The 13,385-nt window shown below is 39.4% G+C and overlaps 1 protein-coding gene across 1 annotated transcript in view; it reads right to left on the bottom strand.

The window, feature by feature from the left end:
- The window catches only part of DYRK4 (dual specificity tyrosine phosphorylation regulated kinase 4), a gene marked incomplete at both ends in the record, with an annotated part of 49,556 nt that extends 41,870 nt beyond the window's left edge, over nt 1-7,686 (bottom strand). Inside the window, 2 exons of the mRNA XM_080661059.1 lie at nt 6,507-6,536; nt 7,600-7,686. Coding sequence (XP_080517185.1) covers nt 6,507-6,536; nt 7,600-7,686 — 117 coding nt within the window. The remainder of the gene's footprint in view (nt 1-6,506; nt 6,537-7,599) is intronic.
- Nucleotides 7,687-13,385: the final 5,699 nt, after the last annotated feature.

Raw genomic sequence — 13,385 nt, 5'->3', positions numbered from 1 at the left:
CTATGATGAACATAAATGCTAAAATCCTCAACAAAACTCTAGCAAATCAGCCCTGACTAGTTTGGCTCAGTGGATTATGTATCAGCCTGCAGACTGAAGGGTCCCAGGTTCAATTCCGGTCAAGGGCATGTACCTTGGTTGTGGGCACATCCTCAGTAGGAGATGTGCTGGAGGCAGCTGATCGATGTTTCTCTCTCATCAATGTTTCTAACTCTCCCTCTCCCTTCCTCTCTGTAAAAATCAATAAAATATATTTTAAAAAAACAACACTCTAGCAAATCAGATCCAGCATTACATTAGAAAGATCATACACCATGACCAAGTGGAATTTATTCTGGGGATGCAAGGACAGTACAATATCCACAAATCAATAAATGTGATATATCACATAAATAAATTGAGAGATAAAAATCACATAATCATATCAATTGATGCAGAAAAAGCATTTGATAAAATTCAGTACCCTTTCTTGATAAAAACTCTCATCAAAGTGGGAATAGGGGGATCAACGTAATAAAAGCCTTATATGACAAACCTAGAGCCAACATCATACTCAATGGGCAAAAACTAAAACCATATCCCTAAGAACAGGAACATGACAGGGATGCCCACTTTTACCACTCCTGTTTGGCATAGGATTGGACGTGCTAGCCATAACAATCAGACAAGAAGAAGAAATAAAATGAATCCAAATATGGCTTTTTTTATACACCAATAATGAACTCTCAGAAAGAGAAACAAAATAACAATCCCATTTACCATGGAACCAAAAAAATTAAGATACCTAGGAATAAACTTAACTAAGGATTTGGTAAAAGATTTGTGGAAAACTACAGGATGTTGAAAAAAAAGATAGAGGAAGACATAAATGGAAGAATATACTGTGTTCATGGATTAGTAGAATCAACATCATTAAAATGTCCATGCTACCAAAAGCAATCTATAGATTTAATGCAATCCCCATTAAAATACCAATGGCATATTTCAGAGACCTAGAAAAAACTCTCCAAAAATTAATCTGTAATAAAAAAAAGACCCCAGATAGCCGCAGCAATCTTTAGAAAGAACAACAAAGTTGGAGGGATCACAATACCAGATATCAAGCTATATTACAAAGCCACTGTTCTCAAAACTGCCTGGTACTGGCACAAGAACAGACATACAGACCAATGGAACAGAACAGAGAACCCAGAAATTGACCTAAGCCATTACGCTTAATTAATATTTGACAAAGGAGGCAAGAGCATACAGTGGAGTCAAGACAGTTTCTTCAATAGTGTTGGGAAAATTGGACAGATACATGCAAAAAAATGAAACCAGACCACCAATTTACACCATACACAAAAATAAACTCAAAATGGGTAACGGACTTAAATGTAAGACCAGAAACCATAAAAATCTTAGAAAAATCCATAGGCAACAAAATATCAGACATATGTCATAGCAATATCTTTACCGATACAGCTCCTAGGGCAGTGGAAATTAAGGAGGAAATAAAAAAATGAGACTACATCAAAATAAAAAGCTTCTGCACAGCAAAAGAAACCATCAACAAAACAACAGGAAAGACCATTGCATGAGAGAACATATTTGTCAATGTTATATCCGATAAGGGCCTAATAACCAAAATTTATTAGAAACTCATACATCTTAACAAAAGGAAGATAAACAACCCAATAAAAAAATGGGCAAAGGACTTAGACAATATTTGAAAGTGTACATACAGAAGGCCAAGAGACATATGAAAACATGCTAAAAGTCACTAATCATCTGAGAGATGCAAATCAAAAGGACAATGAGGTACCATCTCACGCCTGTCAGAATGGCTATCATCAACAAATCAACAAATGTCAAATGCTGGTGAGGATGCGGAGAAAAAGGAACCCTCCTGCACTGCTGGTTGGACTGCAGACGTGCAGTCACTGTGGAAAACAGTATGGAATTTCCTCAAAAATTAAAAACGGAACTCCCATTTGACCCAGTAATCCTACTCCTAGGACTATATCCCAAGAAACCAGAAACACCAATTAGAAAGGATATGTGCACCCCTATGTTCATAGCAGCACAATTTACAATAGCTAAGATTTGGAAACAGCCTAAGTGCCCATCAGCAGATGAGTAGATTAAAAAATGGTGGTACATCTACACAATGGAATACTACACTGCTGTAAAAAAAGAAAGAACTCTTACCATTCACAACAGAATGGATGGAGATGGAGAGCATTATGCTAAGCAAAATAAGTCAGTCAGAGAAAGATAAATATCACATGATTTCACTCATTTGTGGAATATAATGAACAACATAAAGTGATGAACAAAAATAAATCCAGAGACAGAGAAGCATCGAACAGACCATCAAACTTCAGAGGGAAGGCACGGGAGGTTGGGGGTGGGTTAAGAGATCAACCAAAGGACATGTATGCATGCATATAAGTATAACCAACTAGGGGGGTGAGGGCATGTGCTGGGGGATTGGGGTGGCCAGGGAGAAGTCAACGGGGAAAAAAGGAGACATATGTAATACTATGTGTAATACTTTAAACAATAAAGAATTAAAAAATAAGAAAGCAAGTGTTCCTTCTAAATTAACTATATAAATTAGACACTAAATTCCCTATAATATAAAGTGGATTTGTGCATCATGTAAGAGGATTAGAGTAGATGACTTCTAAGGCTCTATTCCCATTGTTTTAGATTTATGCTATGCATTTGCATATGTTATTCTGTCTTCCTGAAATGCCCTTCCTCCAGCTCACCATGCAGCAGCTTGCTTAACTCCAGAGGGCATCATTCATTTAAAGAAAATGTGAATTATAATCCCTGTAACTATGTCACTTGATAGGACAACTGATTGATGTTTCTCTCTCATCATTAATGTTTCTATCTCTCTCTCTCCCTCTTCCTTCCTCTCTCTAAAATCAATAAAAAACATACTTAAAAAGTAATAATTTTTAAAAATGGGCAAGCCAACATATAACTTCAAAAGATTAGTAAATTCTTTGAATAGCTTGTATTTATTTATAAATGAATATATGTATATATTTATATTTATTTACATGTTATTTATATTTATTTTATATATATTTTATATAGTCTTTGTAGTATTATTTTGTAGAATCGTTCTTTGTAAAATATATTTTATATATTCTATAATCAATAAGAAAAAGACAACACAACAAAAAATATTTAAGCCAGAGAAGTCATGATCAGGTATCTCACAGAAGAGGAAACAAATGGCCAATAAACACATGAAAAGTAGCTCAATTTCATTAATAGTCATCAAAATGCAAATTAAAATACATTACAATATTTTGCCCATCAACAAAATAGGTAAAATAAAGAGCCACACTATATCATGTGATAAAAAGGATGTGGAACTACTGAAACTCATACTACTGATGGCAAAGTACCAATGTTTCAGAAAACCATTTGGCATTGTCTGGTACAGTTAAGCATCAACATACCCTGTACCCAGCAATTACCCTGCGAATTGTATACTCTAGAAACCCCTGTATGTATGCACTAGGAGAATCGCACAACAACATTCACAGCAGCACCACTTTAAATAGCAAAAATACAAGAAAAAAGCCACATGCCCATCAACCATCAAAGAAGTGTAATATGTCATACAATTGAATATAAAAGTGAAATTGATTTATAAAGAGGTTCCCAAGAACAGAGTTGATATTCATAGTATCTACAGGGTACAGGCACTGGTCAGTCAGATTGGAGGCCTGACCAACCCAAGAGAAAGCCAGCAGATGCTGTGCCATGTATGCTAGCTTAGTACTAAGCATGAAAAGCGAGTTGCAGAAGAAAACAAAACGGTAGGATCCCATGTATTTATATGTCCCACAAAAACATGAAAAATTAAACAGTAAGTAGTTTAGGAGACTTAGAAACACATAAAGAAAAGTAATGGAGCCCTAGCCTGTTTGGTTAAGTGGTTAGAGCATCAGCCTGCAGACTGAAGGGTCGGGGGTTCAATCACTGTCAAGGGCACATACCTTGGTTTCATGCTCAATCCACGCCCTGGTCAGCAACCAATCCATGTGTCTCTCTCACATCTATCTCTAACTCTCTCTGTCTCTCCCGTTCCCTTCCACTCTGTTTAAAAATCAATGGAAAAATATCCCTTGGTGAGGATTAACAAAACAGAAAAGTAATAGAATAATAGATGTAAAACTCAAGACAGCAGTTATCTCAGAGGGATTGGTGAACAGGGTGAGATAAGATGGGGAGGACACCAGAGTACTTCTTTCTTAAACTATGTGTAGTATACACACAAGGGTGTTCACTGTGTTATTATTCTTTATATCTTACACATATACTTACTATTCTTTAATATATACTCAATATCCTATATGGTAAGAGAGGAATATGCTAATTATCTGCTACACTGTAACATCACAACCAATCTACAAGTGGTGGAGAGCTACAGGAGGGCGGGGCAGCGAGCAATGAGCAGTGGAGAGCTACCAGTGGTGGTGGGCGGGTGGCCAGCTGAGGCAAGAGGCAGCGAGCTAATCGCGCATGGATTCCTGCACAAGGCTACTAGTCCTATCTAATAAAAGAGTAATATGCAAATTAACCATCACTCCGCTACAACCACAAGTCACGCCCACAAGCTACGCCCACCAGCCAATCAGGAGCGAATATGCAAATAAACCCAACCAAGATGGCTACGGCCACAGAGAACAGGAGGGAGGCTTGGGTTTCCCCCGCAATGGAGGAAGCCAAGCTTTCCGCCTGCCCTTGCTGGCCTAGGCCTCCACTCAAGGCTATAAAGTTTCAATGATAGAAGATACATAAACCCAAACAGAAATGGCAGCAGCCATGGAGCTAGAAAGAGCAGGAGGCTAGGGTTGCCCCGGGCGATGGAGGAAGCCAAGCTTTCCGCACACCCTGGCCGGCCCAGGCCTCGCTAAGGCTACAAAGTTTCAATTATAGAAGATACATAAATCCCAATAGAAATGACTGCAGCCACGGAGCAAGCAGAAGGCTTGGCTCTGCTCCAGGCTACAAAGTTTCAATTGTATAAGATAAATAAACCCCAGATACCAGGGCCTCCGCTTGGGTCACCGGGGGGCATGGCTGGACTGCAAATCACCACAGGCCCCTTGCCCAGGCCGCCCCATGCCCCAAGGGAACCCCCACCCTGATCTGGGACACCCTTCAGGGCAAACCAGCTGGCCCCCACCCGTGCACCAGGCCTCTATCGTATCTAATAAGAGTAATATGCAGATTGACCATCACTCCAACACACAAGATGGCTGCCCCCATGTGGTCAAAGATCCTGCCCCATGTGGACACAAGATGGCTGCCACAAGATGGCCAGCAAGGGAGGGCAGTTGGGAGGGACCAGGCCTGCAAGGGAGGGCAGTTGGGGGCGATTAAGCCTGCAGCGGAGGGCAGTTAGGGGTGACCAAGCCGGCGGAGGAGGAAAGTTGGGGGCAACCAGGCCTGCAGGGAAGAGCAGTTGGGGGGGGGACAAGATCTGCAGGGGAGGGCAGTTAGGGGTGACCAGGCCTGCAGGGGAGGGCAGTTAGGGGAAAACAGGCTGGCAGGGGAGCACTTAGGCATCAATCAGGCTGGCAGGGGAGTGGTTAAGGGGTGATCAGGCTGGCAGGCAAAAGCGGTTAGGGGCAATCAGGCAGGTGAGCAGTAGGGAGCCAGCAGTCCTGGATTGTGAGAGGGATGTCCGACTGCATCGGGCTTAAATGGGTAGTCGGACATCCCTCGAGGGGTCCCAGATTGGAGAGAGTGCAGGCTGGGCTGAGGGACACATACCCCTGTGCACGAATTTTGTGCACCAGGCCTCTAGTTTAATAATAAAAAGCAATCTTTAAAAAGCATGAGTGACTGCCCTAGACAGTTTTGCTCAGTGGATAGAGCATCAGCCTGCGGACTGAAGGGTCCCAGGTTTGATTCTGGTCAAGGGCACATGCCCGTTCTGTGGGCTTGATCCCCAATAGGGAGCATGCAAGAGACAGCCAATCAATGATTCTCTCTCATCATTGATGTTTCTGTCTCTCTCTCCCTTCTCCCTTCCTCTCTGAAATCAATAAAAACATTTCTAAAAAGAATATTAAAAATCATTTTTTTTAAAAGACATGAATGACTTACAGAATAAAATCAGAATCCTGATTTTAGGTTTTATTAGCAGAATTAGGTAACTTGCTTAATCTCTTAGGGTCTCAATTTCCTCCTCTGTAAAATGGGGGTGATGAAAGGAGCAAATGTAAAAAGATGAACACATCAATGGGTGGGGATTGTGTTCCTAACATCTCCTCATCCCCACTTCCAATGTCAAACAGATAGACCCTATTTGTCATGGCCTGAGGAAGTTCTCTATTCTCTCTTATTAATGCTGGGATTCAGAGGTGGTCCCCATGCCCGCTTGCTTTGCATCCTAATCATAGCAATTGAAGGTAAACTCAAGTCTTTCTTCTCTCCCCTAATTGAGAGCGCCAATGGGAATGAGGAACAAAGGAACCAGTACTTACTCTGTAGATATCGGAAGGACGTGTGGGGCCCTAGGAGAGAATGGGGAAAAGTAGGTAAGTGGTCTCTCTCAGAACCCCAAATGCACTCCAAACATAGTTGTTATATTGTAACATATAGGGTGGGACAAAAGGACTTTTACAGTTGTGAATTCATGAAACAGAAAGTTTATTCTTGTATAACTACTTATTGATTATTGTATTGCTTTCCATATGAATAACTGTAAATCTACTTTTGCCCCACCCTATATAACAATTTTTTATTGAGCCACCACTTGTAGATTGGCTGCTTATAGTTATAGTTTAAATGTTTTAATTTTTAGTTCTGTGACCATTATAATTTCTAGTCTGAGCCTTCCACTTGCATTTAAAAGGTAAATTCTTTACCATAATTAATATAGAACTATTTAATTATTATAAACATATTTATAACATATTAAATATCATGATTAAATATAAATTATTATTAATTTATTTAAATATCAAAAAAATTTTTAACACCTGCTTGGGGCAGTTGATATGCCGAGATTCATAGCCCCCTCATCTCCACTATGGTTTTAGGTGAAGGGGTTGTAATTCATTCTTTTCATTCTCATTAATATAACTGTCCACTGAAACTCTAGCTTTTATGGTCTGAGGCCAGTTATTGACTTATTTGCATTTCCTTACTTAAGCCTATTCAATTCATTGGATGATAAGTCCATTGGGAGAAAATAAACAGATGGTGAAAAGACATTTATTTAGGGCCCATCAGAATAATTACCAATGTAAAGATAATAATTGTAAGTTTAAATGGTATTTTAAGTGATATTGTCAATTTGCCAGTAGCTATCATAAAATACAACATAAATGAATTTATCTTCAGTGTGATTTTTAATTTCAATTTTTACAATTCTTGTCACTGGAACTGCAACAGAATTTACTTTCCTTATGATTAATATAAGTATATTAAGGAATTGTATACAACAACATTTACCAGAGTTGACATTACTCAGCAAAAAGGCAAGAAATAGAGTGGTTAAGAATATGGGTTCTGGGCCCCAAGTCTTCGTGATGATACCATTCTCTTCCCCAAATGAAATTCCAGGACCCTTACCTTTACAAAGGTGAGATTTGGTTTCTTTTTTGTTTTCAATATTGGGAAGGATTTCAAACTGCCTTTGCTTGGCTTTTTTGCATCCATTTTAGTACTGTAGAGGGAGAGTAAAAAAATCAATTGGCAGTAGGAGCAAAATGTAAGTAATGACACCCAAATGCAGAGATGCAAAGAATTAGTAGAAATGTAAATTAGTGCAGTAACTATAGAAAGCAGTATGTAGTCTCCTCAAAAAAATGGAATAGAGTTACCACATGATCTAGTAATGCCTCCTTGAATATTTACCTGAAAAAATATTAAAACATTTATTCATTAAAATACATACACCACTATGTTCATTGCAGCATTATTTATAATTGCCAAGACAAGGGAAAGAACCTAAGTGTCCATGGACTAATTATTGGATAAAGAAGATGTGGTACATTTCTACAATGGAATCTTACACAGCCATACAATATGAGATATTGCCATTTGCAATAACATGAATAAATCTTGAGATTATTGTGCCAAGTAAAATAAGTTAGACAGTGAAGGACACTAATCGTACAATTTCACTCATATGTGCAATATAAAACAAACTAGCAAAACAAACAAAATCAAACTCATTGATACAGACAACAGAATGGTGGTTACCAGAGGGGAAGAGGAGTTAGAGGGAGGACAAAGTGGGTAAAGGGGGTCAAACATATAGTAATGGAAGAAAAAGACTTCAAGTGGTGAGCATGCATTAGGGTACATAGATACCAAATTATAATCTTGTACACCTGAAAATTATAGAATGTTATTAACCAGTGTCACTGCAATACATAAAAAAGATACTAATTAAAGAAAAAAAAAGACTATATGCGTTTGAATTTTGCCCGCCATTCACTGGTTTATGGTTATGACTAGTTAACTCCACTTGAATCTCAGTTTCCCCCTCTGTAAAATACTTGGATACAACAATCACCACTTGGTTCTGGGCCCCCAAGTTTTTGTGATGATACCATTCTCTTTCCCAAATGAAATTCCAGGATCCTTACCTTTACAAAAGTGAGATTTGTGGGTTTTTTTTGTTTTCAGTATTGGGAAGGATGTCAAACTGCCTTTGCGTGGCTTTTTTGCATCTATTTTAGTCCTGTAGAGGGAGAGTAAAATAATCAATTGGCAGAAGGAGCGAAATGTAAGTAATGGCCCCCAAATGCAGAGTTGCAAAGAACACGGGGCAGGCTTGGAGGAAAAAAGGCGGCAGGCCTAAAAGCAGTGGCTGAGTCTCTGCTGCTCCTTTTGTTTCCCTTCTGGCGACTGCGGAGGGGAGACATCTTACTGTAGCATTAGTCCTGTGCTCAGGGAGAGGGTGATAGGAGCCAGGGGAAGAAGATGACTTACTGAGGTGGTGAGCAGCTAGGACACCAAGAGAAAGACCCATTTCTCCTAGTTAACTGCAAAGTAAACCATTCTTTTGTCACAAATACCTTTTGTTCTAAAATATAGTTATATTAATGGTTACTTGGTAGCTTAATGCCTATAGAGAAAGAAAAGGTAAATAATTGGTAGAAATGCTGTCCCTGGATCTCTTTTGGCCACTTTGTACCTTCCTCATTCAGAGCACCGCTCTACAAATAAAGAACTCACTGCAAGATGAAAAAATAACTCACATAAGCATATGGAGTCTAGTTAAAGTGGTAATATATGTAAAAGGAAGGTAGCATATTAGAGGGCTCTCATGCCACTGGTATACTCCTACTCTGTTAGCAGGCCACTGTGAAACTCCAGTCTCCTGGAAGTCCCTTTTCAGCCCCTAAGACTAGAAAGAATCAAGGTAATTAAGAATATACAAAATAGGGACAGAACAGGAATCAATGCAAATGCTATCACAGCTTCTGCAAACCACTCTATTAGTTCTTGCAGACACTATAACACATAGTGACAGAATCACAATTTTGAGGTTATTTAGAGAACTGAAGACGTCACAGCAACATTAAGCATATGGTAATGTCAAAAAATAAAAAATTACTTGTCTATATATGAGAAGTTTAAAAATATGGCACATATGTATTATGGTATATGAGATAGTCATTTTAAAAATGAGGTAAATCTTTATGTCTGTCCATAATATATTGAGTAAAGACAGAAAAATATGGATAATATTCTATCTCTATATAATAAAAGGATAATATGCAAATTGACCGTCACTCCAACACACAAGATGGCCACCCCCATGTGGACACAAGATGGCCACCACAAGATGGCCAGCAGGGGAGGGCAGTTGGGAGGGGCCAGGCTTGCAAGGGAGGGCAGTTGGGGGGCGACTGGGCCAGCAGAGGAGGGCAGTTGGGGGCAACCAAGCCTGCAGGGGAGGGCAGTTGGGGGTGATGAGGCCTGCAGGGGAGGGCAGTTGGGGGGGGACCAGGCCTGTAGGGGAGGGCAGTTAGGGGCAACCTGGCCTGCAGGGGAGGGCAGTTAAGGGTGACCAGATCGGCAGGGGAGGGCAGTTGCGGGGAACAGGCCTGCAGGGGAGGGCAGTTAGGGGTGACCAGGGGAGGGCACTTCGGGCAATTGGGCCAGCAGGGGAGCAGTTAGGCATCAATCAGGGGGTGATCAGGCAGGCCGGTAGGTGAGCAGTTGGAAACCAGCAGTCCTGGATTATGAGTGGGATGTCCAACTGCCCTTAAGGCCCAATCCCGGTGGGACATACCTCGAGGGTGCAGGCTGGGCTGAGGGACACACTCCCCCGCCCCCATGCACAAATTTCATGCACCAGGCCTATAGTGATTCCATACTTACTTAAGAAAAAATAAGATAAGCTTCTAGAAAAAAAATTAAAAAGCAGGAGGAGAGCCTAAGGGAACTTTAGGACAAGGCGAAATGAAACAACATCTGAATAATAGCGGTGCCAGAAGGAGAGGAAACTGAGAAAGGAATAGAAAACCTGTTTGAAGAAATAATGACAGAAGACTTCCCTGATATAGGGAAGAAAAAACCCACACAAATCCAAGAAGCTCACAGAGTCCCAAACAAAATGAACCCCAAAAGACCGACGCCAAAGACATTATAATTAAATTGGTAAACACCACCAACAAAGTAAGAATCTTAAAAGCAGCCAGAGAGAGATAGAAAGTTACCTACAAAGGTTCCCCCATTAGACTAGTGACTGATTTCTCAACAGAAACACATCAGGCCAGAAGGGAATGGAATGAAATATACAAAGTCATGCAAAGGAAGGGTCTGAATCCAAGAATACTGTACCCAGCAAGGCTATCAATCAAAATTGAGGGTGAAATCAGGAGCTTCACAGACAAAAAAGGACTAAGGGAGTTTATTACCACCAAACCAGCAATGCAAGAAATGCTAAAGGGTCTGCTGTACAAAGAAGAAATAGGAAGCAAAGAAGGAACAAAGGGGTAAAGAATAAAAATGGTGACAAACAAGTACCTGTCAATAATAACTTTAAATGTAAATGTATTAAATGCATCAATCAAAACACATAGGGTAACGGATTGGATAAGAAAACATGACCCATATATCTGCTGTCTACAGGAAACACATCTCAGAAAAAAAGATGCACACAGACTGAGGGTGAAGGGATGGAAAAAGGTTTTTCAGGTGAATGGAAATGAAAAAAAAAAAAAGCTGGGGTAGCAATAAATTAGATCTCAAAGTAAAGGGCATAAAAAGAGATAAAGAAGGCCACTTCATAATTCTAAAGGGAGCAATCCTACAAGAAGAAATAACTCTGATAAACATATACACACCCAATACAGGAGCATGCAAATACATAAAAAAAACTCCTGGAGGATATCAAGGGAGAGATTGACAGCAATACAATCATAGTAGGGGACTTTAATACCCCACTATCACCATTGGACAAATCCTCTAAACAAAAAATCAGCAAAGAAACATCAATCCTAAATGACTCATTAGACCAGATGGAATTAGTTGACATCTTCAGAACATTTCACCCCAAAGTCACAGAATATACATTCTTCTCAAGTGCACATGGGTCATTTTCAAAGGTAGACCATATATTGGGTCGCAGGCAAAGTCTCTTCAAATTCAAGAAGATAGAAATCATATCAAGCATCTTCTCAGATCACAATGGCATAAAACTGGACATCAACTACAATAAAAACAATCCAAAAAAATCAAACACATGGAGACTAAATAGCATGCTATTAAACAATGACTGGGTTACCAGATAGATCAAAGAAGAAATAAAAAACATCATGGCAACAAATGACAATGAAAACACAACAATCCAAAATCTATGGGACACAGCAAAAGCAGTCTTGAGAGGGAAGTTCATAGCTCTACAAGCCTACTGCAAAAAAACAAGAAACAATGGTAATAAATTACCTAACCCTATAACTCGAAGAGTTAGAAAGAGAGCAACAAGAAAAGCCCAGTGTAAGCAGAAGGAAGGAAATAATAAAGATCAGAGCGGAGATAAACAACATAGAGACCAAAGAAACAGTACAAAAGATCAACAAAACCAAGAGCTGGTTCTTTGAAAGGATAAACAAGATTGATGAATCTCTAGCTAGGCTCACCAAGATGCAAAGAGAGAGGACCCAAATAAACAAAATCAGAAAGGAAAGAGGCAAAATAACAACAGACCCCACTGAAATACAAAGGATGGTTAAAAAATATTATGAACAACTCTATTCCAACAAACTGGACAACCTGGAGGAAAAGGACATATTCCTAGAAAAACACAACTTTCCAAAACTCAATCAGGAAGAATCTAAACATCTCAATAGGCCAATAACTATGGAGGAAATTGAAGCAGTCATCAAAAAGCTTCCAGCAAACAAAAGCCTGGGGCCAGATGGCTTCACAGGGGAGTTTTACCAAACATTCAAGGAAGAACTAAAACCTGTCTTCCTCAGACTATTCCAAAAATTTCAAGAGGAAGGAACACTTCCAAGCTCATGCTATGAAGCCAGCATCACCCTAATACCAAAACCAGATAAAGACAACACAATGAAAGAGAATTATAGGCCAATATCCCTCATGAACATAGATGCCAAAATCCTCAACAAAATTCTAGCAAATCGGATCCAGCAGTACATCAAAAAGATCATACACCATGACAAAGTAGGATTTATCCCAGGGATGCAAGGATGGTACAATATCCACAAATCAATAAACATGATACATCACATAAACAAATTGAGAGATAAAAACCACCTAGTTACATTAATTGATGCAGAAAAAGCATTTGACAAAATCCAACACCCTTTCTTGATAAAAACTCTCAGCAAGGTGGGAATAAAAGGATCATACCTCAACATAATAAAAGCCATATATAATAAGCCCACAGCCAACATCATACTCAACGGGCAAAAAATAAAACCAATTCCCCTAAGAACAGGAACAAGACAGGGATGCCCACTCTCACCACTCCTGTTCGACATAGTACTTGAAGTATTAGCCATTGTGATTAGACAAGAAGAAGAAATAAAAGGTATCCAAATTGGAAAAGAAGAAGTAAAACTGTCCTTATTTGCAGATGACATGATACTGTACATAAAAAACCCTAAAGACTCCATCAAAAAACCAGCAGACTTAATAAATGAATTCAGCAATGTAGCAGGATACAAAATTAACGCCAAGAAATCTATGGCATTTTTATCATCGCACCAAAAAAAATTAAGATACCTAGGAATAAACTTAACTAAGGAGGTAAAAGTTCTATATGCGGAAAACTACAGGACACTGAAAAAAGAGATAGAGGAAGACATAAACAGATGGAAGAACATACCATGTTCATGGATTGGTGGAATCAATATCATTAAAATGTCCAT

Source organism: Plecotus auritus (genome assembly GCF_963455305.1).
Source record: "Plecotus auritus genome assembly, chromosome: 3".
In the NCBI taxonomy this organism is placed as follows: domain Eukaryota; kingdom Metazoa; phylum Chordata; class Mammalia; order Chiroptera; family Vespertilionidae; genus Plecotus; species Plecotus auritus.
This window is presented reverse-complemented; position numbering and strand designations above follow the sequence as displayed.